The sequence below is a fragment of the Carcharhinus amblyrhynchos genome, unplaced genomic scaffold (genome assembly GCF_965287045.1).
Source record: "Carcharhinus amblyrhynchos unplaced genomic scaffold, sCarAmb.v2.hapA scaffold_526, whole genome shotgun sequence".
Classification (NCBI taxonomy): Eukaryota; Metazoa; Chordata; class Chondrichthyes; order Carcharhiniformes; family Carcharhinidae; genus Carcharhinus; species Carcharhinus amblyrhynchos.
Window position 1 is genome coordinate 9,923 of NW_027650266.1, and position 24,782 is coordinate 34,704.

At 48.2% G+C, this 24,782-nt stretch overlaps 1 protein-coding gene across 1 annotated transcript in view; it reads left to right on the forward strand.

Annotated features, from left to right (window-relative positions):
- Positions 1–924: 924 nt before the first annotated feature.
- The window catches only part of LOC145339542 (rho-related BTB domain-containing protein 2-like), a gene marked incomplete at its 3' end in the record, with an annotated part of 110,545 nt that continues 86,687 nt past the window's right edge, over positions 925–24,782 (forward strand). The window contains exons 1-2 of the mRNA XM_080184021.1: positions 925–1,003; positions 4,919–5,122. Coding sequence (XP_080040147.1) covers positions 950–1,003; positions 4,919–5,122 — 258 coding nt within the window. The remainder of the gene's footprint in view (positions 1,004–4,918; positions 5,123–24,782) is intronic.

Consider the following 24,782-nt stretch of genomic DNA (forward strand, 5'->3'; position numbering starts at 1 on the left):
TTAATGAGTACTTTGCCTCAGTATTCACGGTGGAAGCTGATCTGGGAGGTTGTACTACAGGTTTGCGGCAGACTGAAAAGATTGAGTATGTGGACATTAAGAAAGAGGATGTGTTGGAACTTTTAAATTCTATCAAGATAGACAAGTTGTCAGGACTGGATGGGATGTATCCCAGGTTACTGTGGGAGGCGAGGGAAGTGATTGCAGAGCCCCTGGCGATGATCTTTGCATCGTCGATGGAGACAGGAGAGGTTCCGGAGGATTGGAGGATTGCAGATGTGGTTCCTATTTTCAAGAAAGGGAACAGAGATAGCCCGGGAAATTACCGACCGGTGAGTCTGACCTCAGTGGTTGGTAAGCTGACGGAGAGGATTCTGAGGGACAAGATTTATGAGCATTTAGAGAAGTTTAGAATGATCAGAAATAGTCAGCACGGCTTTGTCAAGGGCAGGTCGTGCCTTACGAGCCTAGTTGAGTTCTTTGAAAATGTGACTGAACACATTGACGAAGGAAGAGCGGTAGATGTGGTTTACATGGACTTCAGCAAGGCGTTTGTTAAGGTCCCCCATGCAAGACTTCTTGAGAAGGTGAGAGGGCATGGGATCCAAGGGGCTTTGGCCTTGTGGATCCAGAACTGGCTTGCCTGCAGAAGGCAGAGAGTGGTTGTGGATGGGTCTTTTTCTGCATGGAGGTCGGTCACCAGTGGAGTTCCCCAGGGATCTGTTCTCGGACCCTTGCTGTTTGTCATTTTCATAAATGACCTGGATGAGGAAGTGGAGGGATGGGTTAGTAAGTTTGCCGACTTTGTTTGAACAGAAGGGAGTAAGATAGGATGACAGAGGGATTGGCAAATGTTGATTGGGGGAGCACATTGGAAGGTAGGTCTGCTGAGGAACAGTGGAGGATCTTTAAGGAGATCTTTCTTGGTGCCCAGCAGAAATTTATTCCGATGGTTAAAAAGCATCGTAGGAGGAGAGAAAATCAGCCATGGATAACGAAGGAGGTAAAGGAAAGTGTTAAGTTAAAAGCTGATGCGTTTCGAGTAGCTAAGAGTAGTGAACGAGAAGGGGATTGGGAGAGGTTTAAATATCAACAAATGACGAAGAAGTTGATAAAAGAAAGGAAGGATAAACTATGAAGCTGGGCTAGCGCTAAATATAAAAAAGGATAGCAAGAGTTTTTATAAATATATAAAAAGGAAGAGGCTGGCTAGGGCGAACGTTGGACCCTTAGAGAATGAGAGGGGGGACTTAGTGGTAGGGGATGGGGAAATGGCTGAGGCCTTGAATAACTTTTTTGCTTCGGTCTTCACGGAGGAGGACGTGAATAGTTTGCCGGGTGTTAGCGACGGAAAGATGGTCGGAGTGGAGGGCCTGAATGACATTATTGTTACTAGAGAGGCGGTGCTTGACAGACTGGAGGGACTGATTCTGGACAAGTCCCCAGGACCGGATGGAATGCATCCAAGGGTTCTGAAAGAAATGGCGGAGGTGATAGTGGATGCGTTGGTGATTATTTTCCAAACGTCGCTGGATTCCGGGGAAGTGCCGGAAGATTGGAAAACGGCTAATGTTACGCCGTTGTTTAAAAAGGATAGCAGGCAAAAGGCAGGGAATTATAGGCTGGTTAGTTTAACGTCTGTTGTAGGTAAAATGCTTGAATCTGTAATCAAGGAGAAAATAGTGAGGCATCTTGAGAATTGTTTGATAGAGCAGACGCAGCACGGTTTCGTTAAGGGGAAGTCGTGTCTGACGAATTTATTGGAATTCTATGAGGATGTGTCTTGTGTGGTGGATAGAGGAGAACCGGTAGATGTGGTGTTTCTTGATTTTCAGAAGGCGTTTGATAAGGTGCTGCACAAGAGGTTGTTATAGAAGGTCAGGGGGCATGGAGTTGGGGGTAGGGTGTTAGCGTGGATAGAGGATTGGTTGTCAAATAGGAGGCAGAGAGTGGGGGTCAATGGGTGCTACTCGGATTGGCGGTTGGTGACTAGTGGAGTGCCCCAGGGATCGGTGCTGGGGCCTCAGCTATTTACCATTTATATAGATGATCTGGAGGAGGGAACCGAGTGTAGGGTGTCGAAATTTGCTGATGACACCAAAATTGGTGGAACGGCAAATTGTGCGGAGGATGTGGAGAGTCTGCAGAAGGATCTGGATAGGCTGGGCGAATGGGCCAGGAACTGGCAAATGGTATTTAATGTTGGCAAGTGTGAAGTTGTCCACTTTGGTAGGAATAATGGTAGGAAGGACTACTACTTACATGGTGAAAAACTGCAGCAGGCTACGGTGCAGAGGGACCTCAGGGTCCTTGTGCATGAGTCGCAAAAACCCAGCTTGCAGGTGCAGCAGGTGGTCAGGAAGGCGAATGGGATGCTGGCCTTCATAGCGAGGGGGATTGAATATAAAAGTAGGGAGGTCTTGCTGCGGCTGTATAGGGCACTGGTGAGGCCGCAGCTGGAGTACTGTATGCAGTTTTGGTCGCCGCACTTACATAAGGATAAATTAGCCTTGGAGGGAGTGCAGAGGAGGTTTACTAGGCTGATACCGGAGATGAGGGGGTTAGCCTATGAAGAGAGACTGAATAGGCCGGGGCTGTACTCGTTAGAGTTTAGAAGGCTGAGGGGGGATCTTATAGAGACTTACAAGATAATGGATTTAAATCATGGGTAGATAGGTTTTTGACAGACAAGGGAATTAAGGGTTATGGGGAGAAAGCAGGAAAGTGGAACTGATCCACTTCAGATCAGCCATGATCTTATTGAATGGCGGGGCAGGCTTGAAGGGCTAGATGGCCGACTCCTGCTCCTATTTCTTATGTTCTTACGCTGGCAAGTGGGATTAGGTGGGAATTCAAGTGTTTCTAATGGCTCAGTGTGTACTCGATGGTTCGAAGGGTCATAAGAAATAGGAGCAGGAGTCGGCCGTCTAGCCCTTCGAGCCTGCCCCGCCATTCAATAAGATCATGGCTGATCTGAAGTGTCTCAGTTCCACTTTCCCGCTTTCTCCCCATAACCCTTAATCCCCTTGCCTACCAAAAACCTATCTACCCGTGACTTAAATATATTTAGCGAGGTAACCTCCACCACTTCAATGGGCAGAGAATTCCAGAGATTCGCCACCCTTTGAGTGAAGAAGTTCCTCCTCAACTCCGTTCTAAACTGCACGCCCCTTATCTTGAGGCTGTGCCCTCTCGTCCTGCTGTCCTTTCTAAGCAGGAAGAATCTCTCTACCTCTACCCTATCCATCCCCTTCGTTATCTTATATGTCTCTATAAGATCCCCCCTCATCCTTCTAAACTCCAACGAGTACAGACCCAGTCTATTTAGTTTCTCTTCATCGTCCTACCCCCTCATCTCCGGTATCAGCCTAGTGAACCTCCTCTGCACTCCCTCCAAGGCTAAAATATCCTTGCGCAAGTGCGGCGACCAAAACTGCACACAGTACTCCAGCTGCGGCCTCACCAGTACCCTGTACAGTTGCAGCAAGACCTCCCTGCTTTTATATTCTATCCCCCTCGCTATAAAGGCCAACATCCCATTCGCCTTCTTGATCACCTGCTGCACCTGCAGACTGGGTTTTTGCGACTCATGCACAAGGACCCCAGGTCCCTCTGCACCGTAGCATGCTGCAGCTTTTCGCCCTTTAAATAGTAATCCCTCCTACTATTATTCTTGCCAAAGTGGATAACCTCACACTTGCTAACATTGTACTCCATCTGCCAGGTCCTCGCCCACTCGCTCAGCCTATCTAGGCCCCTCTGCAGACTTTCCACGCCCTCCGCACAATTTGCTTTTCGACTCATCTTCGTGTCATCAGCAAATTTTGTCACCCTCCACTCAGCCCCCTCCTCCAGATCATCTATATAAATGGTAAACAGTTGAGGCCCCAGCACCGATCCCTGCGACACTCCACTAGTCACCAACTGCCAACCAGAATAGCACCCATTGATACCAACTCTCTGCCTCCTATTAGACAACCAATCCTCTATCCACGCCAACACCTTACCCCCAACTCCGTGCACCCTAACCTTCTGAAGCAGCCTTTTATGAGGCACCTTATCAAACGCCTTTTCAAAATCGAGAAACACCACATCCACCGGTTCCCCTCTGTCTACCGCACTAGTCACATCCTCATAGAAATCCAATAAATTCGTTAAACACGACTTCCCCTTAACGAATCAGTGCTGTGTCTGCTCTATCAAACAATTCTTCTCTAGATGCCTCGCGATTTCTTCTTTGATGACGGATTCAAGCATTTTTAATAGATGATATAATATAATAATAGATGATATAATATAAGATGATGAATGGGATGGATAGGATAGAGGTGGAGAGACTCTTCCCGCTCAAAAAAGACAGTAGGACTAGGGGGCACAGCCTCAAGATAAAGGGGAGGCGGTTTAGAACGGAGTTGAGGAGGAACTTCTTCACTCAAAGGGTGGTGAATCTCTGGAATTCTCTGCCCGTTGAAGTGGTGGAGGCTGCCTCGCTAAATATTTTTAAGAAGCGGGTTGATGGGTTCTTGATAAGAGAGGGGATTAAGGGTTATGGGGAGAAAGCGGGAAAGTGGAACTGAGCCACGACAGATCAGCCATGATCTTATTGAATGGCGGGGCAGGCTCGAAGGGCTAGATGGCCTACTCCTGCTCCTATTTCTTATGTTCTTATGTTCTTATTTTTCCAACTACAGACGTTAAACTAACCGGCCTATAATTCCCTGCCTTTTGTCTGCTACCTTTTTTAAACAGCGGTGTAACATTAGCCGTTTTGCAACCTTCCGGCACTTCCCCGGAATCCAGGGAATTTTGGTAAATAATCACGAAGGCGCCCACTATCACCTCTGCCATTTCCTTCAGAACCCTGGTCTCTTTTGTGCTGTATGATTCTATCATTCGATGATCTCTGTCTTGTTTGTAGGTATTTGCAGCGATGGATATCGATGTGGACTATGAGAGGCCAAATGTGGAAACAATCAAGTGTGTGGTGGTGGGAGACAATGCTGTGGGGAAGACCCGGCTGATTTGTGCCCGTGCCTGCAATGCCACACTGACCCAGTACCAGCTCTTGGCTACACATGTGCCGACAGTTTGGGCTATCGATCAGTATCGAGTGTGTCAGGAGGTAAGGATCTGCACTGAACGCATTGCTGGAACGATGCCTTGTGTATCTGCAGCTGCTTTTGGAAAGGATTTTCTAATTTGTCATGTATCTGAGCTTTCTCTCCATAACCCCACAAATCCCTTGTAAAGAACTGAATGGGTTCTGATTGCAGCAACCTTACCAATAATGTGCTTCAAATCCTCACAACTTCCTCCTCATTTGCCCTCAAGATCTTTTGCCAATGAAAACCTGTAATCCTCCCCAGAAAGTGAGTGTGAAGAATGGAAAACAAGGAGATGAACTGAACACAAGTCTTTACAGTTATTACACAGAGGGTGGTGAATTCCTGGAACTTGCTGCCCGGGGATGTGCTGGGAGCAGGTACGATAGCGACGTTTAAGGGGCAATTGGACGATTACACGAACAAAGAACAAAGAAAATTCCAGCACAGGAACAGGCCATTCAGCCCCTCCAAGCCTGCACCGACCATGCTGCCTGTCTGAACTAAAACCCCCTACCCTTCCGGGGACCATATCCCTCTATTCCCATCCTATTCATGGATTTGTCAAGACACCCCTTAAAACTCACTACCGTATCGTATTTACCAGGATGCTGCCTGGTATGGAAGGACTGGGGTATGAGGAAAGATTGAAGAAATTGGGGCTCTTTTACCTTGAAAGACGCCGACTGAGGGGGGATCTAATAGAGGTACATAAGGTTATGAAGGGTATAGATAAACAGAGGTAAGCTATTTCCTATGATAGAGACACGTAGGACAAGGGGCCATGGACTTAAGGTGAGGGGTGAGCGGTACAACACAGATATTAGAGGGAGGTTTTTCACACAGAGGGTAGTGGGGGTATGGAATGCTCTGCCAAGTAAGGTGGTGGAGGCAAACATGCTAGAGTCATTTAAGAGTAACTTAGACAGGCACATGAGTGGATTGGAGATGGGCGGATATAGGAGATTGTTTTAAATAAGGGTCATTAGAATTGGGGCATCCCTGGTAATGTAAATGGTTATGGTATGATAATAATGTTTTTCCCTTTACATTCACAGGTTTTAAGTCGGTCCGCCTCGTGTCCAACGAGGGGCATACACGCGATGGGTCGTACTGGGGCTGCTCTTGGTTGTTCAGGATTGGCCTAGTGCTTCATGTCGTTAGTGTGTGCCTAAACTGGACCAGATACTGGGTAAGACGACAGCTCAGTGACTATCACTGTTTGCTGTGCAGACACATGGATTTGGGCCGGTGTCTGTGGGAGTTTGCGCATTCTCCCCGTGCTTGCATGGGTTTTCTCCGGGTGCTCCGGTTTCCTCCCACACCCCAAAGGTGTGCTGTTAGGCTGATTGGCAGGAATAAATTGTCCCTAAATCAGTTTCCCTCAATCTGGATGGCCATAAAACATTAGACAAGGGTTGTGGGTGGAGAGGGGGACGGGTGGTGTTGAGATGGCGGCGCGGGCTCGTTGGGCCGAAGGGCCTGTTTCCCGGGCTGATTTTGTTCTTTGTATCCGCTTCCACTACCTCTCCCAGCAGTGAGTTCCAGGAACCCACTACTCTCTGTGTAAATAGGATGCAGATAGAAGGATATGGACTTTGTCAGTGCATATGGTTTGAGTTCAGATGGGCAGCATGATCAGTATAAGCTTGGAGGGCCAAATGACCTGTTTCTGTGCTGTAATTTTCTTTGTTCTTTGTAACACAAGTAACATCTCAGAAGCAGCCATAAACGAGGAATTGGAAAGGAGGAAGGAACTTGGAAACATTACAATCTTCAGCAATCAGCAGAGTGATACTGAGTAAAGCGATGGAACTATGGATTGACAAATCCCCAGTTCCAGATATGTACCTGGGGCCTTGAAACAAGTGACTATGGAAATAGTTAATGCATAGATTTCAGTTTGCCAAATTTCCATACATGGACACAAAAAGTACATTTGATTTAAGGGCAGCACGGTGACACAGTGATTCACACTGCTGTCTCACAGTGCCAGGGACCCGGGGCAGCACGGTGACACAGTGATTAGCGCTGCTGTCTCACAGTGCCAGGGACCCGGGGCAGCACGGTGACACAGTGATTCACACTGCTGTCTCACAGTGCCAGGGACCCGGGGCAGCACGGTGACACAGTGATTCACACTGCTGTCTCACAGTGCCAGGGACCCGGGGCAGCACGGTGACACAGTGATTCACACTGCTGTCTCACAGTGCCAGGGACCCGGGGCAGCACGGTGACACAGTGATTCACACTGCTGTCTCACAGTGCCAGGGACCCGGGGCAGCACGGTGACACAGTGATTAGCGCTGCTGTCTCACAGCGCCAGGGACCCGGGGCAGCACGGTGACACAGTGATTCACACTGCTGTCTCACAGTGCCAGGGACCCGGGGCAGCACGGTGACACAGTGATTAGCGCTGCTGTCTCACAGCGCCAGGGACCCGGGGCAGCACGGTGACACAGTGATTCACACTGCTGTCTCACAGTGCCAGGGACCCGGGGCAGCACGGTGACACAGTGATTAGCACTGCTGTCTCACAGTGCCAGGGACCCGGGGCAGCACGGTGACACAGTGATTAACACTGCTGTCTCACAGTGCCAGGGACCTGGGGCAGCACGGTGACACAGTGATTAGCACTGCTGTCTCACAGCGCCAGGGACCCGGGGCAGCACGGTGACAGTGATTGGCATTGCTGTCTCACAGCGCCAGGGAGCCAGGGCAGCACGGTGACACAGTGATTCACACTGCTGTCTCACAGTGCCAGGGACCCGGGGCAGCACGGTGACACAGTGATTCACACTGCTGTCTGACAGTGCCAGGGACCTGGGGCAGCACGGTGACACAGTGATTAGCGCTGCTGTCTCACAGTGCCAGGGACCCGGGGCAGCACGGTGACACAGTGATTCACACTGCTGTCTCACAGTGCCAGGGACCCGGGGCAGCACGGTGACACAGTGATTCACACTGCTGTCTCACAGTGCCAGGGACCCGGGGCAGCACGGTGACACAGTGATTCACACTGCTGTCTCACAGTGCCAGGGACCCGGGGCAGCACGGTGACACAGTGATTAGCACTGCTGTCTCACAGTGCCAGGGACCCGGGGCAGCACGGTGACACAGTGATTAGCACTGCTGTCTCACAGTGCCAGGGACCCGGGGCAGCACGGTGACACAGTGATTAGCACTGCTGTCTCACAGTGCCAGGGACCCGGGGCAGCATGGTGACACAGTGATTCACACTGCTGTCTCACAGTGCCAGGGACCCGGGGCAGCACGATGAGACAGTGATTGGCATTGCTGTCTCACAGTGCCAGGGACCTGGGATCAATTCCTAGCTTGGGTCACTATTTTTGTGGGGTTTGCTCATTCTCCCTGTATTTGTATGGGTTTTCTCCCACAGTCCAAAGATGTGCAGGTTAAGTGGATTGGGCATGCTAAATTCTCCATTAGTGTACACAAACAGGCACCTTAGTGTGGTGACGAGGAGATTTTTGCAGTAAATTCATTGCGGTGTTAATGTAAGCCTACTTGTGATGAATGAATAAATAAACTTCCCATGGTGGGTGCGAGCGTGGAGAGCCAAAGGGCCTGCTCCTGCGTGCTGTCATTTTCTTTCTGTGATTTGATTTATTATTGTCACATGTATGAGCGTATAGTGAAAAGGTGTTTGTTGCGTGCTTGACAAACAAAGCGTATCGTTCATAGAGAAGGAAATGAGGGAGTGAGAAAGTAGTGTTACAATAATGGAGTCATAGTGGTTTAAGGCTTAGAAACAGGACCTTCGGCCCAACCTGTCCATGCTGCACTTTTTAAAACCCCTAAACTCATCCCAATTGCCCGCATTTAGTCCATATCCCTCTATACCCATCGTACACATGTAACTGTCTAAATACTTTTTAAAAGACAAAATTGTACCCACCTCTACTGCTACCTCTGGCAGTTTGTTCTAGACACTCACCGTGAAAAAATTGCCCCTCTGGATCCTTTTGTATCTCTCCCCTCTCACCTTAAACCTATGTCCTCTAGTTTTAGACTCCCCTACCTTTGGGAAAAGATATTGACTATCGAGCTGATCTGTGCCCCTCATTATTTTATAGACCTCTATAAGAACATAGAACATTACAGCGCAGAACAGGCCCTTCGGCCCACGATGTTGCGCCGACCAATTAATAAAGCAATGACCCTCTAACCTAAACCAATCCCTTTCCATCCATAAACCGATCCACGGACCTCTTAAACGCCCCCAAACTAGGCGCATTTACAACTGTGAAGATCACCCCTCAGCCTTCTACGCTCCAGAGAAAAAAGTCCCAGTCTATCCAGTCTCTCCTTATAACTCAATCCATCAAGTCCCGGTAGCATCCTAGTAAATCTTTTCTGCACTCTTTCTAGTTTAATAATATCCTTTCTATAATAGGGTGACCAGAATTGTACACAGTATTCCAAGTGTGGCCTTACCAATGTCTTGTACAACTTCAACAAGACGTCCCAACTCCTGTATTCAATGTTCTGACCAATGAAACCAAGCATGCCGAATGCCTTCTTCACCACTCTGTCCACTAGAGGGCACAGCCTCAAGATAAAAGGGGGGGGCGGTTTAGAACGGAGTTGAGGAGGAACTTCTTCACTCAAAGGGTGGTGAATCTCTGGAATTCTCTGCCCGTTGAGGTGGTGGAGGCTGCCTCGCTAAATATTTTTAAGAAGCGGGTTGATGGGTTCTTGATAAGAGAGGGGATTAAGGGTTATGGGGAGAAGGCGGGAATGTGGAACTGAGCCACGACAGATCAGCCATGATCTTATTGAATGGCGGGGCAGGCTCGAAGGGCTAGATGGCCGACTCCTGCTCCTATTTCTTATGTTCTTATGTTCTTAAGGCCGGTATCTCCACCCACTCACCCACTCACTCACTCAGGGCGAGGCTCACTCACTCACTCAGGGCGAGGCTCACTCACTCAGGGCGAGGCTCACTCACTCACTTTCAAGGAGCTATGAACCTGTACCCCGAGATCTCTTTGTTCTGTAACTCTCCCCAACACCCTACCATTAACTGAGTAAATCTTGCCCTGGTTCAATCGACCAAAATACATCACCTCACATTTGTCTAAATTAAACTCCATCTGCCGTTCGTCAGCCCACTGGCCCAATTGATCAGGATCCTGTCGCAGTTGGAGATAACCTTCTTCACATAACTAGGGGGGTAGGGAAAGATCAACTTAATGGGAGGACATGGACAGAGATTTTTCAGAAATATTTCTCCTCGGTGTCTACTGCAGAGAAAATTATGGGTGCTAAAGCAATTAGGGAAACAAGTGGTGATATCTTGGGCCATATGCATTTTGCTAACTGGAACATTTTTGCAGCCGTAAAACGCATTAAGGTGGATAAATCCCCGGAGCCTGATCAAGCGCATCCTCGGATCTTGTGGGAGGCAAGAGAAGAAATTGCGAAGGCTTTTGCATAGAAATCATAGAAAATTCCAGCTCAGAAACAGGCCTTTTGGCCCTTCTTGTCTGTGCTGAACCATTCTTTGCCTAGTCCCACTGACCTGCACTTGGACCTTATCCCTCCACACCCCTCTCATCCATGAACCCGTCCGAAATTTTCTTATATGTTAAAAGTGACCCCGCATTTACCACTTTATCCGGCAGCTCATTCCACACTCCCACCCCTCTCTGCATGAAGAAGCCCCCCTAATATTCCCTTTACACTTTTCTCCTTTCACCCTTAACCCATGCCCTCTGGTTTTTTTTCTCCTCTAGCCTCAGTGGAAAAAGCCTGCTTGCATTCACTCTATCTATACCCATCAAAATCTTATACACCTCTATCAAATCTCCCCTCATTCTTCTACACTCCAGGGAATAAAGTCCTAACCTATTCAATCTCTCTCTAACTCAGCTTCTCAAGTCCCGGCAACATCCTTGTGAACCTTCTCTGCACTCTTTCAACCTTATTTACATCCTTCCTGTAACTAGGTGACCAAAACTGTACACAATACTCTAAATTCGGCCTCACCAATGCCTTATACAACCTTACCATAACACTCCAACTTTTATACTCGATACTCCGATTTATAAAGGCCAATGTACCAAAAGCACTCTTTATGACCCTATCCATCTGTGACGTCACTTTTAGGGAATTCTGTACCTGTATTCCCAGATCCCGCTGTTCAACTGTACTCTTCAGAGTCCTACCATTTACCTGTACGTTCTACTTTGGTTTGTCCTTCCAAAGTGCAATACCTCACATTTGTCTGCGTTAAATTCCATTTGCCATTTTTCTAGTTGGTCCAAGTCCCTCTGCAAGCTTTGAAAACCTTCCTCACTGTCCACTACGCCTCCAATCTTTGTACCATCAGCAAATTTGCTGATCCAATTTACCACATTTGTCATCTATATCGTTGATATAGATGACAAACAACAATGGACCCAACACCGATCCCTGCGGCACACCACTCGACACAGGCCTCCACTCAGAGAAGCAATCCTCCACAACCACTCTCTGGCTTCTTCCATTGAGCCAGTGTCAAATCCAATTTACTACCTCCCCATCTATACCTAGCGACTGAACCTTCCTAACTAACCTCCCATGAGGGACCTTGTCAAAGGCCTTGCTGAAATCCAGGTAGACAACGTCCACCGCCTTCCCTTCATCCACTTTCCTGGTAACCTCCTCGAAAAACTCTAATAGATTGGTCAAACATGACCTACCACGCACAAAGCCATGTTGATTCTCCCTAATAAGTCCCTGTCTATCCAAATATTTGTAGATCCTATCCCTTATCACACCTTCCAATAACTTGCCCACCACTGACATCAAATTTACTGGCCTATAATTTCCTGGATTTCTTTTGGAACCTTTTTTAAACAATGGAACAACATGAGCCACCCTCCAATCATCCGACACCTCCCCCGTGAATACTGACATTTTAAATACGTCTGCCAGGGCCCCTGCAAGTTCAACTCCAGCCTCCCTCAATGTCATTGGGAATACCCTGTCCGGTCCTGGGGATTTATCCACTCTGATTTGCCTCAAGACAGCCAGCACCTCCTCCTCTGTAATCTGTAAAAGTTCCATGACCTCCCTACCTGTTTGCCCTATTTCCGTAGACTCCATGTCCATTTCCTCAGTAAATACGGATGCAAAAAACCCATTTAGTGTCTCCCCCATCTCTTTTGGTTCCATACACAGTCTACCACTCTGGTCTTCAGGAGGACCAATTTTATCCCTCGTTATCCTTTTGCTCCTAACATACATATAGAAGCTCTTTGGATCTTCCTTCACTCTGTCTGCCAAAGCATCCTCATGACTTCTTTTAGTCCTCCTGTGAGTCATCATATAGTTGTTTCAGTGATTGTTCACCATGAGTCCAAAGGAAGAAAATGTCATTGATGTATCTCGTGTATAGCATCGGTTGAAGGTCCTGTGTGGTGAAGAAGTCTTGTTCGAAGCTGTGCATGAAGACGTTGGTATATTGAGGTGTGAATTTGGTCCCCATGGCTGTTCCGTGTGTCTGGATGAAGAACTGGTTGTTGAAGGTGAAGACATTGTGGTCCAGGATAAAGCGGATGAGTTGTAAAATTGCATCTGGAAACTGGCAGTTGTCAGCATTGAGTACTGAGGCAGTTGCAGCAATGCCATCATTGTGGGGGATGTTGGTGTAGAGCACCAAGACATCCATTGTGACCAGGAGCATTCCTGGTTCAACTGCTCCATGTGTGCTGAGTTTCTGTAGGAAGTCCGTAGTGTCGCGACAAAAGCTGGGGGTTCTTTGTACGATGGGTTTCAGGATGTCCTCGACGTAGCCGGAGAGGTTCTCACACAGGGTGCCATTGCCCGATACGATGGGACAGCCGGGTGTGTTTGCCTTGTATATCTTCGGGAGGCAGGGGAGATCTCCAACGCAGGGAGTACGTGGAATGAGAACACGGAGGGTGCTCTGAAAGTCTGGATCAAAGATCTTGAGTGTTACATAAGAACATAAGAAATAGGAGCAGGAGTAGGCCATCTAGCCCTTCGAGCCTGCCCCGCCATTCAATGTCAACAAAGAATGACAAAGAAGTTGATAAAGAAGGGTAGGATAAACTATGAAGCTGGGCTAGCGCTTAATATAAAAAAGGATAGTAAGAGTTTTTATAAATACATAAAAAGGAAGAGGCTGGTTAGGGTGAACGTTGGACCCTTAGAGGATGAGAGGGGGGACTTAGTGGTAGGGGATGGGGATATGGCTGAGGCCTTGAATAACTTTTTTGTTTCAGTCTTCACGGAGGAGGACGTGAATAATTTGCCAGGTGTTAGCGATGGAAAGATGGTAGGACTGGAGGGTCTCAATGACATTGTTGTTACTAGAGAGGTGGTGCTCAGCAGACTGGAGGGACTGATTGTGGACAAGTCCCCACGACTGGATGGAATGCATCCGAGGGTTCTGAAAGAAATGGCGGTGGTGATAGTGGATGCCTTGGTGGTTATTTTCCAAACGTCGCTGGATTCCGGGGAAGTGATTGGCTGTCAAATAGGAGGCAGAGAGTGGGGGGTCAATGGGTGCTATTCGGATTGGCGGATGGTGACTAGTGGAGTGCCCCAGGGGTCGGTGCTGGGGCCTCAGCTATTTACCATTTATATAGATGATCTGGAGGAGGGAACCAAGTGTACGGTGTTGAAATTTGCAGATGACACCAGGATTGGTGGAACGGCAAATTGTGCGGAGGGTGTGGAGAGTCTGCAGAGGGATCTAGATAGGCTGGGCGAATGGGCCAGGAACTGGCAAATGGAATTTAATGTTGGCAAATGTGATGTTGTCCACTTTGGTAGGAATAATGGTAGGAAGGATTATTACTTACGTGGCGAAAAACTGCAGCAGGCGACGGTGCAGAGGGACCTCGGGGTCCTTGTGCATGAGTCGCAAAAACCCAGCTTGCAGGTGCAGCAGGTGGTCAGGAAGGCGAATGGGATGCTGGCCTTCATAGCGAGGGGGATTGAATATAAAAGTAGGGAGGTCTTGCTGCAGCTGTATAGGGCATTGGTGAGGCCGCAGCTGGAGTACTGTGTGCAGTTTTGGGCGCCGCACCTGCGCAAGGATATTTTGGCCCTGGAGGGAGTGCAGAGGAGGTTTACTAGGCTGATACCGGAGTTGAGGGGATTGAGCTATGAGGAGAGGCTGAATAAACTAGGCTTGTACTCGTTAGAGTTTAGAAGAATGAGGGGAGATCTCATTGAGACGTATAAGATGATGAATGGGATGGATAGGATAGAGGTGGAGAGACTCTTCCCGCTCAAAAAAGACAGTAGGACTAGGGGGCACAGCCTCAAGATAAAGGGGAGGCGGTTTAGAACGGAGTTGAGGAGGAACTTCTTCACTCAAAGGGTGGTGAATCTCTGGAATTCTCTGCCCGTTGAAGTGGTGGAGGCTGCCTTTTAAGAAGCGGGTTGATGGGTTCTTGATAAGAGAGGGGATTAAGGGTTATGGGGAGAGGGCGGGAAAGTGGAACTGAGCCACAACAGATCAGCCATGATCTTATTGAATGGCGGGGCAGGCTCGAAGGGCTAGATGGCCTACTCCTGCTCCTATTTCTTATGTTCTTATGTTCTTATGTTCTTATGTTCTTATGAACTTCTTCACTCAAAGGGTGGTGAATCTCTGGAATTCTCTGCCTGTTGAAGTGGTGGAGGCTGCCTCGCTAAATATTTTTAAGACGCGGGTTGATGGGTTTTTGACAAGCGAGGGGATTAAGGGTTATGGGGAGAGGGCGGGAATGTGGAACTGAGCCACGACAGATCAGCCATGATCTTATTGAATGGCGGGGCAGGCTCGAAGGGCCAGATGGCCTACTCCTGCTCCCAGTTCTTATGTTCTTGCGTTCAATAAGATCATGGCTGATCTGAAGTGGCTCAGTTCCACTTTCCCGCTTTCTCCCCATAACCCTTAATCCCCTTGCCTACCAAAAACCTATCCACCCGTGTCTTAAATATATTTAGCGAGGCAGCCTCCACCACATCAACGGGCAGAGAATTCCAGAGATTCACCACCCTTTGAGTGAAGAAGTTCCTCCTCAACTCCGTTCTAAACTGCCCCCCCCCCCTTATCTTGAGGCTGTGCCCTCTCGTCCTGCTGTCCTTTCTAAGCGAGAAGCATCTCTCTACCTCTACCCTATCCATCCCCTTCGTTATCTTATACGTCTCGATAAGATCCCCCCTCATCCTCCTAAACTCCAACGAGTACAGACCCAGTCTATTCAGCCTCTCTTCATAGTCCAACCCCCTCATCTCTGGTATCAGCTTAGTGAACCTCCTCTGCACTCCCTCCAAGGCCAAAATATCCTTGCGCAAGTGCGGCGACCAAAACTGCACACAGTACTCCAGCTGCGGCCTCACCAGTGCCCTGTACAGTTGCAGCAAGACCTCCCTGCTTTTATATTCAATCCCTCTTGCTATAAAGGCCAGCATCCCATTCGCCTTCCTGATCACCTGCTGCGCCTGTAGGCTGGGTTTTTGCGACTCATGCACAAGGACCCCCAGGTCCCTCTGCACCGTAGCATGCTGCAGCTTTTCACCCTTTAAATAGTAATCCTTCCTACTATTATTCCTGCCAAAGTGGATAACCTCACACTTGCTAACATTGTGCTCCATCTACCAGGTCCTCGCCCACTTGCTCAGCCTAACTAGATCCCTCTGCAGACTTTCCACACCCTCTGCACAATTTGCTTTTCCTGTTATCTTCGTGTCATCAGCAAATTTCGACACCCTACACTCAGCCCCCTCCTCCGGATCATCTATATAAATGGTAAATAGTTGAGGCCCTAGCACTGATCCCTGCGACACTCCACTAGTCACCAACTGCCACCCAGAATAGCACCCATTGATACCACCTCTCTGCCTCCTATTAGACAACCAATCCTCTATCCATGCTAACACCTAACCCTCAACTCCATGCCCCCTAACCTTCTGAAGCAACCTTTTATGAGGCACCTTATCAAACGCCTTCTGAAAATCGAGAAACACCACATCCACCGGTTCCCCTCTGTCTACCGCACTAGTCACGTCCTCATAGAATTCCAATAAATTTGTCAGACACGACTTCCCCTTAACTAATCCGTTGTGTGTCTGCTTGATCAACCAATTCTTCTCAAGGTGCGTTGAGTTGACGGCTGTGTTCTTTGGTCGGATCTGTGGGTAACTGTCTGTAGTGTTCCTCGTTGTTCAGTTGTCGGTACATTTCTTTGCTATAATCCGTTCTGTTCGGTATGACGATGGCCCCTCCTTTGCTGGAATTACAAAATCTAAAGTAAAGGAGAGGGTACATGTGCAGGTTAATGCTGAGGATGTCCCACTAATGAAAGGAGTAGGGGGCACGGGAGATGTTAGTGGCGTTTCTACAAATCGGGTCCAGATAAAGGCTGGTATAAAGACACTTTACCTGAATGCACGAAGCATTCGGAACAAAGTGAATGAGCTGATGGCGCAAATCAGCACAAATGGATATGATCTAGTGGCCATTACAGAAACGTGGTTGCAGGGTGACAGGGACTGGGAGCTGAATATCCAGGGGTATCAGGTGTTTAGGAAGGATAGACAGGAGGAAAAAGCGGGTGGGGTAGCTCTGTTAATTAAGGATAATATCAGGGCGGTAGTAAAGGAAGATATAGGCTCCAAAGAGCAAAATGAGGAATTGTTGTGGGTGGAGATAAGGAATAGTAAGGAGAGGAAGACGCTGGTGGGTGTGGTCTATAGGCCCCCAAATAATAACTTAGAGGTGGGGCGGGCTATAAACAAGGAAATAAATGATGCGTGCAGAAACAGAACGGTGATAATTATGGGGGATTTTAGTCTGCATATTGATTGGATGACTCAAGTTGGACACGGTGGGCTTCAGGAAGAGTTCTTGGAATGCTGTCGGGATAGTTTCCTTGAACCGTATGTGACGGAACCAACGAGGGAGCGAGCTATTTTAGATCTAGTGTTGTGTAACAAGGCAGGAAGAATTAGGGATCTTCTTGTGAGCGATCCTCTTGGGACGAGCGATCATTGTATGGTTGAATTTCTGATGCATAAGAACGTAAGAAATAGGAGCAGGAGTCGGCCATCTCGCCCTTCGAGCCTGCCCCGCCATTCAATAAGATCATGGCTGATCTGAAGTGGATCAGTTCCACTTTCCCGCCCTCTCCCCATAACCCTTAATCCCCTTGTCTGTCAAAAACCTATCTACTCGTGACTTAAATATATTTAGTGAGGTAGCCTCCACCACTTCAACAGGCAGAGAATTCCAGAGATTCACCACCCTTTGAGTGAAGAAGTTGCTATCCTTTCTGAGCGGAAAAAATCTCTCTACCTCTACCCTATCTAGCCCCTTCGTTATCTTGTAAATCTCTATAAGATCCCCCCCTCATCCTTCTAAACTCTGAGTACAGACCCAGTCTATTCAATCTCTCCTCATCGGTGCCGGAAGATTGGAAAACGGCTCATGTTACGCCGCTGTTTAAAAAAAGGGTAACAGACAAAAGGCGGGTAACTACAGGCCGGTTAGCTTAACGTCTGTAGTTGGGAAAATGCTAGAATCCATCATCAAAGAAGAAATAGCGAGGCACCTGGAAAAGAACGGTTTGATCAAGCAGACGTAGCACGGATTCATTAAGGGGGAGTCGTGTTTGACGAATTTACTGGATTTTTATGAAGATGTGACTAGTGTGGTAGACAAAGGGGAACCAGTGATTGGCTATCTAACTGGAACATAAGAAATAGAACATAGAACATTACAGCGCAGAACAGGCCCTTCGGCCCACGATGTTGCGCCGACCAGTTAAAAAACAATGACCCACTAACCTAAACCAATCCCTTTTCGTCCATAAACCTATCCACGGATCTCCTAAACGCCCCCAAACTAGGCGCATTTACAACTGCAGCAGGCAGGGCATTCCAATCCCTCACCACCCTCTGGGTAAAGAACCTACCCCTGACATCCGTCCTATAACTACCACCCCTTAATTTAAAGCCATGCCCCCTTGTGCTAGATTTCTCCATCAGAGGAAAAAGGAAATAGGAGCAGGAGTAGGCCATCTAGCCCTTCGAGCCTGCCCCGCTATTCAATAAGATCATGGCTGATCTGTCGTGGCTCAGTTCCACATTCCCGCCCTCTCCCCATAACCCTTAATCCCCTCTCTTATCAAAAACCCATCAACCCGCGACTTAAAAATATTTAGCGAGGCAGCCTCCACCACTTCAACGGGCAGAGAATTCCAGAGATTCACCACCCTTTGAGTGAAGAAGTTCTTCCTCAACTCCGTTCTAAACCGCACCCCCTTTATCTTGAGGCTGTGCCCCCTAGTCCTACTGTCCTTTCCTATCCATCCCATTCATCATCTTATACGTCTCAATGAGATCTCCCCTTATTCTTCTAAACTCTAACGAGTACAAGCCTAGTTTATTCAGCCTCTCCTCATAGCTCAACCCCCTCAACCCCGGCATCAGCCTAGTAAACCTCCTCTGCACTCCCTCCAAGGCCAAAATATCCTTGCATAAGTGTGGCGCCCAAAACTGCACACAGTACTCCAGCTGCGGCCTCACCAATGCCCTGTACAGCTGCAGCAAGACCTCCCTACTTTTATATTCAATCCCCCTCGCTATGAAGGCCAGCATCCCATTCGCCTTCCTGACCACCTGCTGCACCTGCAGGCTGGGTTTTTGCGACTCATGCACAAGGACCCCGAGGTCCCTCTGCACCGTCGCCTGCTGCAGTTTTTCTCCACGTAAGTAATAATCCTTCCTACCATTATTCCTACCAAAGTGGACCACCTCGCACTTGCCAACGTTAAATTCCATTTGCCAGTTCCTGGCCCATTCGCCCAGCCTATCTTGATCCTTCTGCAGACTCTCCACACCCTCCGCACAATTTGCCTTTCCACCAATTTTGGTGTCATCAGCAAATTTCAACACCCTACACTCGGTTCCCTCCTCTAGATCATCTATATAAATGGTAAATAGCTGAGGCCCCAGCACCGACCCCTGGGGCACTCCACTAGTCACCATCCGCCAATCCGAATAGCACCCATTGACCCCCACTCTCTGCCTCCTATTTGACAACCAATCCTCTATCCACGCTAACACCCTACCCCCAACTCCATGCCCCCTGACCTTCTGCAATAACCTCTTGTGAGGTACCTTGTCAAACCTTGTCAAAATCAAGAAAGACCACATCCACCGGCTCTCCTCTATCCACCGTCCTGGACACATCCTCATAGAACTCAAGTAAATTTGTCAGACACGACTTCCCCTTAACGAAACCGTGCTGCGTCTGCTCTATCAAGCAATTCCCCTCAAGGTGCCTCGCTATTTCCTCCTTGATGACGGATTCTAACATTTTACCTACAACAGACGTTAAACTAACCGGCCTATAATTCCCCGCCTTTTGCCTGGCACCCTTCTTAAACAACGGCGTAACATTAGCCGCATTCCAATCTTCTGGCACTTCCCCGGGATCCAGCGACGTCTGGAAAATAACCACCAAGGCATCCACTATCACCTCCGCCATTTCTTTCAGAACCCTCGGATGCATTCCATCCGGTCCTGCGGACTTGTCCACAATCAGTCCCTCTAGTCTGTCGAGCACCGCCTCTCTAGTAACAGTAATGTCATCGAGACCCTCCAGTCCTACCACCTTTCCATCTCTAACACCCGGCAAATTATTCACGTCCTCCTCCGTGAAGACCGAAACAAAAAAGTTATTCAAGACCTCAGCCATTTCCCCATCGCCTACCACTAAGTCCCCCCCTCATCCTCTAAGGGTCCAACGTTCACCCTAGCCAGCATCTTCCTTTTTATATATTTATAAAAACTCTTGCTATCCTTTTTTATATTAAGCGCTAGCCCAGCTTCGCAGAGAGTTGGAAGAAATGGGTGCTTTTCTGGTTGGCGGTTGGTGACTAGTGGAGTGTCGCAGGGATCAGTGCTGGGGCCTCAACTGTTTACCATTTATATAGATGATCTGGAGGAGAGGGGGCTGAGTGTAGGGTGATGAAATTTGCTGATGACACGAAGATGAGTGGAAAAGCAAATTGCGTGGAGGGTGTGGAAAGTCTGCAGAGAGATCTGGATAGGCTGAGCAAGTGGGCGAGGACCTGGCAGATGGAGTATAATGTTAGCAAATGTGAGGTTATCCAGTCTGGTAGAAATAATAGTAGGAGGGATTATTATTTAAAAGGCGAAAAGCTGCAGCATGCTACGGTGCAGAGGGACCTGGGGGTCCTTGTGCATGAGTCGCAAAAACCCAGTCTGCAGGTGCAGCAGGTGGTCAAGAAGGTGAATGGGATGCTGGCCTTCATAGCGAGGGGGATTGAATATAAAAGCAGGGAGGTCTTGCTGCGGCTGTATAGGGCATTGGTGAGGCCGCAGCTGGAGTACTGTGTGCAGTTTTGGTCGCCGCACTTACGCAAGGATATTTTGGCCTTGGAGGGAGTGCAGAGGAGGTTCACTAGGCTGATACCAGAGATGAGGGGGTTGGACTATGAAGAGAGGCTGAATAGACTGGGTCTGTACTCGTTGGATTTTAGAAGGCTGAGGGGGGAGCTTAGAGAGACTTAGAAGATAATGAAGGGGATGGATAGGGTAGAGACAAAGAGATTCTTTCCACTTAGAAAGGAAACCAGAACTAGAGGGCACAGCCTCAAAATAAGGCAGGGGCAGTTTAGAACAGAGTTGAGGAGGAACTTCCCCAATAGGTGTAGACAAAGGTCATGAGTAGAGGAGGGCATCATAATGTTAAAATGGCGGCGTGGGCTCATTGGGCCAAAGGCCCTGTTTCCCGTGCTGTGTTGTCCTTTCAACTTCTTCACTCAAAGGGTGGTGAATCTCTGGAATTCTCTGCCCGTTGAAGTGGTGGAGGCTGCCTCGCTAAATATATTTAAGACGCGGATAGATAGGTTTCTGATAAACAGGGGAATTAAGGGTTATGGGGAGAAAGCGGGAAAGTGGAACTGATCCACTTCAGATCAGCCATGATCTTATTGAATGGCGGGGCAGGCTCGAAGGGCTAGGTGGCCTACTCCTGCTCCTATTTCTTATGTTCTTATGTTTGATGACAATGTTGCGATTGGGTCTTGAGAGCGTGGATGGCGTTGCGTTGTGCTTGGGTGATGTTCGGGGCTGTCTGGTGTGTGCAGCTGATGAATCTGGTGTTGACGCACCTCCTGATGCCTTGGGCAGACATGTCCAGTCGAGGACAGCGACCTTCCGGAGGAGTCCAATTGGACTCTTTCCTCTTCGGTTGCTGCACTGCGGATCTCTCTGTTGACTGTTCCGGTTCATTGGCTGTCTCGTTGTGTTCACTGTTTTCCTCTTGGGGTTTGTGGAAGATCTCCCGCAGCCTCATTCGCCTGATGGATTCCTCTGTGTCTGCCGCTGCGAGACTGATTGGGTCCATTTTGGTGGTGGGGCAGAAATTGAGTCCTGATGTCGTTGATGAAGACAAACATCTCACCAGGACCATCAATACACATCTCTTTAACCTGTGGTTAATGCTATCTCCACTCACATTGTCTGCACCTTTTAAGACTTGATTAGTTAGAACGTAGAAAAACTATAGCACAAACAGGCCCTTTGGCCCACAAGTTGCGCCAAACATCTCTACCTATTAGGCTTACCTAAAAGTCTCAATCCTACTAAGTCCCATATACTCATCCAGAAGTCTTTTAAAAAACCCCAGCGAGTTCGCCTCCACCACCACTGACGGCAGCCGATTCCATTCACTCACCACCCTCTGAGTGAAAAACTTACCCCTAACATCACCTTTGTACCTGCTCCCCAGCACCTTAAACCTGTGTCCTCTTGTGGCAGCCAGTGCTCGCCCTGCTCTCAACCCAGTTGGAAAGCCTCACATTCTAATCAGTATTCTGTAAACTGAGTGTGTGCCTTTATATGGCCTGCTTGTGATCAGAGCTCCCCACTCACACCTGACGAAGGGACAGAGCCCCAAAAGCTAGTGGCGTTTGCTACCAAATAAACCTGTTGGACTTTAACCTGGTGTTAATATGGAACATCTAGAACATAGAACACTACAGTACAAACAGGCCCTTTGGCCCACAAGTTGTGCTGATCATATCCCTACCTACTAGGCTTACCTATTAAATCCCATGTACTCAGTTCTGCATAGCAACATTCCAATAAGACAGGGAAGTTATGGTAGGTTACAGGAACTGTGCTGTACAAAGGCTGTAATAAATCTAGTCAAGAAGAAAAGAAAAGCTTACAAAAGGTTCAGAGAGCTCGGTAATGTTAGAGATCTTGAAGAGTATATGGCTAATAGGAAGGATCTTAAGGAAATTAGGAAAGCCAGAAGGGGTCACGAGAAGGTCTTGGTGGGTAAGATTAAGGAAAACCCCAAGGTGTTCTACAAATATGTGAAGAGTAAAAGGATGAGATGTGAAGGAATAGGACCTATCAAGTGTGACGGTGGGAAGGTTTGTATAGAACTGGTAGAAATAGCAGAGGTACTCAATGAATACTTCACTTCAGTATTCACAGTTGAAAAGGATCTTGGTGGTTGTAGTGCAGACTTGCGGTGGACTGAAAAGCTTGAGTATGTGGACATTAAGAAAGAGGATGTGTTGTAGCTTTTGAAAAGCATCAAGATAGATAAGTCGCCAGGACCGGATGGGATGTACCCCAGGTTACTGTGGGAGGCGAGGGAAGAGATTGCAGAGCCCCTGGCGATGATCTTTGTATCATCAATGGAGACAGGAGAGGTTTTGGAGGATTGCGGATGTGGTTCCTATTTTCAAGAAAGGGAACAGGGATAGCCCGGGAAATTATAGACCAGTGAGTCTCACCTCAGTGGTTGGTAAGTTGATGGAGAAGATCCTGAGAGGCAGGATTTATGAACATTTGGAGAGGTATAATGTGATTAAGAATAGTCAGTACGGCTTTGTCAAAGGCAGATCATGCCTTACGAGCCTGGTTGAGGTTTTTGAAGATGTGACTAAACACATTGACAAAGGAAGAGCGGTGGATGTGGTGTATATGGACTTCAGCAAGGTGCTTGATAAGGTCCCCCATGCAAGGCTTATTGAGAAAGTGAGAGGGCATGGGATCCAAGGGGACATTGCTTTGTGGATCAAGAACTGGCTTGCCCACAGAAAGCAAAGAGTGGTTGTGGATGGGTCTTTTTCTGCATGGAGGTCGGTCACCAGTGGAGTGCCCCAGGGGTCTGTTCTGGGACCCTTGCTGTTTGTGATTTTTGTAAATGACCTGGATGAGGAAGTGGAGGGCTGGGTTGATAAGTTTGCTGATGACACAAAGGTTGGAGGTTTAGTGGATAGTGTGGAGGGATGTCAGAAGTCCCAGCAAGACATTAATAGGATGCAAGACTGGGCAGAGAAGTGGCAGATGGACTTCAACCCGGATAAGTGTGTAGTGGTTCATTTTGGCAGGTCAAATAGGATGGCAGAATATAATATTAATGATAGGACTCTTGGCAGTGTGGAAGATCAGAAGGATCTCAGGGCCTGAGTTCACAGGATGCTCAAATCGGCCTCGCAGGTGGAGGATGTGGTCAAGAAGGCGTATGGTGTACTGGCCTTCATCAATCGAGGGATTGAGTTTAGGAGTCGGGAGGTAATGCTGCAACTTTATAAGACCCTTGTCAGACCCCACTTGGAGTACTGTGCGCAGTTCTGGTCGCCTCACTACAGGAAGGATGTGGAAGCTATTGAGAGGGTGCAGAGGAGATTTACAAGGATGTTGCCTGGATTGGGAGGTATGCCTTATGAAGATAGGTTGAGGGAGCTTGGCCTTTCCTCCTTGGAGAGATGAAGGATGAGAGGTGACCTGATAGAGGTGTGTAAGATGTTGAGAGATATTGATCGAGTGGATTCTCGGAGGCTATTTCCCAGGGCTGAAATGGTCACTACGAGAGGATACAGGTTTAAGGTGCTGGGGAGTAGGTACAGAGGAGATGTCGGGTAAGTTTTTCACTCAGAGGGTGGTGAGTGAGTGGAATCGGCTGCCATCGGTCGTGGTGGCAGATTCGATAGAGTCTTTTAAGAGATGTTTAGATAAGTACATGGAACTTAGTAAGATCGAGGGTTATAGGTAAGCCTAGTAATCTCTAAGGTGGGGACATGTTCGGCACAACTTTATGGGCCAAAGGGCCTGTATTGTGCTGTAGTTTTTCTATGTTTCTATGTAGCCTGCTGTTCCAATTCCTGGAAATGTAGAACATTACAGCACAGAACAGGCCCTTCGGCCCACGATGTTGCGCTGACCGATGAAAAAGCAATGACCCTCTAACCTAAACCAATCCCTTTCCATCCATAAACCTATCCACGGATCTCTTAAACGCCCCCAAACTAGGCGCGTCTACAACTGCAGCAGGCAGGGCATTCCAATCCCTCACCACCCTCTGGGTAAAGAACCTACCTCTGACATCCGTCCTATAACTACCCCCCCTTAATTTAAAGCTATGTCCCCTCGTGCTAGCTTTCTCCATCCGAGGAAAAAGGCTATCACTGTCCACCCTATCTAAACCTCTAATCATCTGAAATGTTTCAATAAGATCCCCTCTTAGCCGCCTTCTTTCTAACGAAAACAACCTCAAATCCCTCAGTCTCTCCTCATAGGACCTCCCCTCCATACCAGGCAACATCCTGGTAAACCTCCTCTGCACCCTCTCCAAAGCCTCCACATCCTTCCTGTAATGTG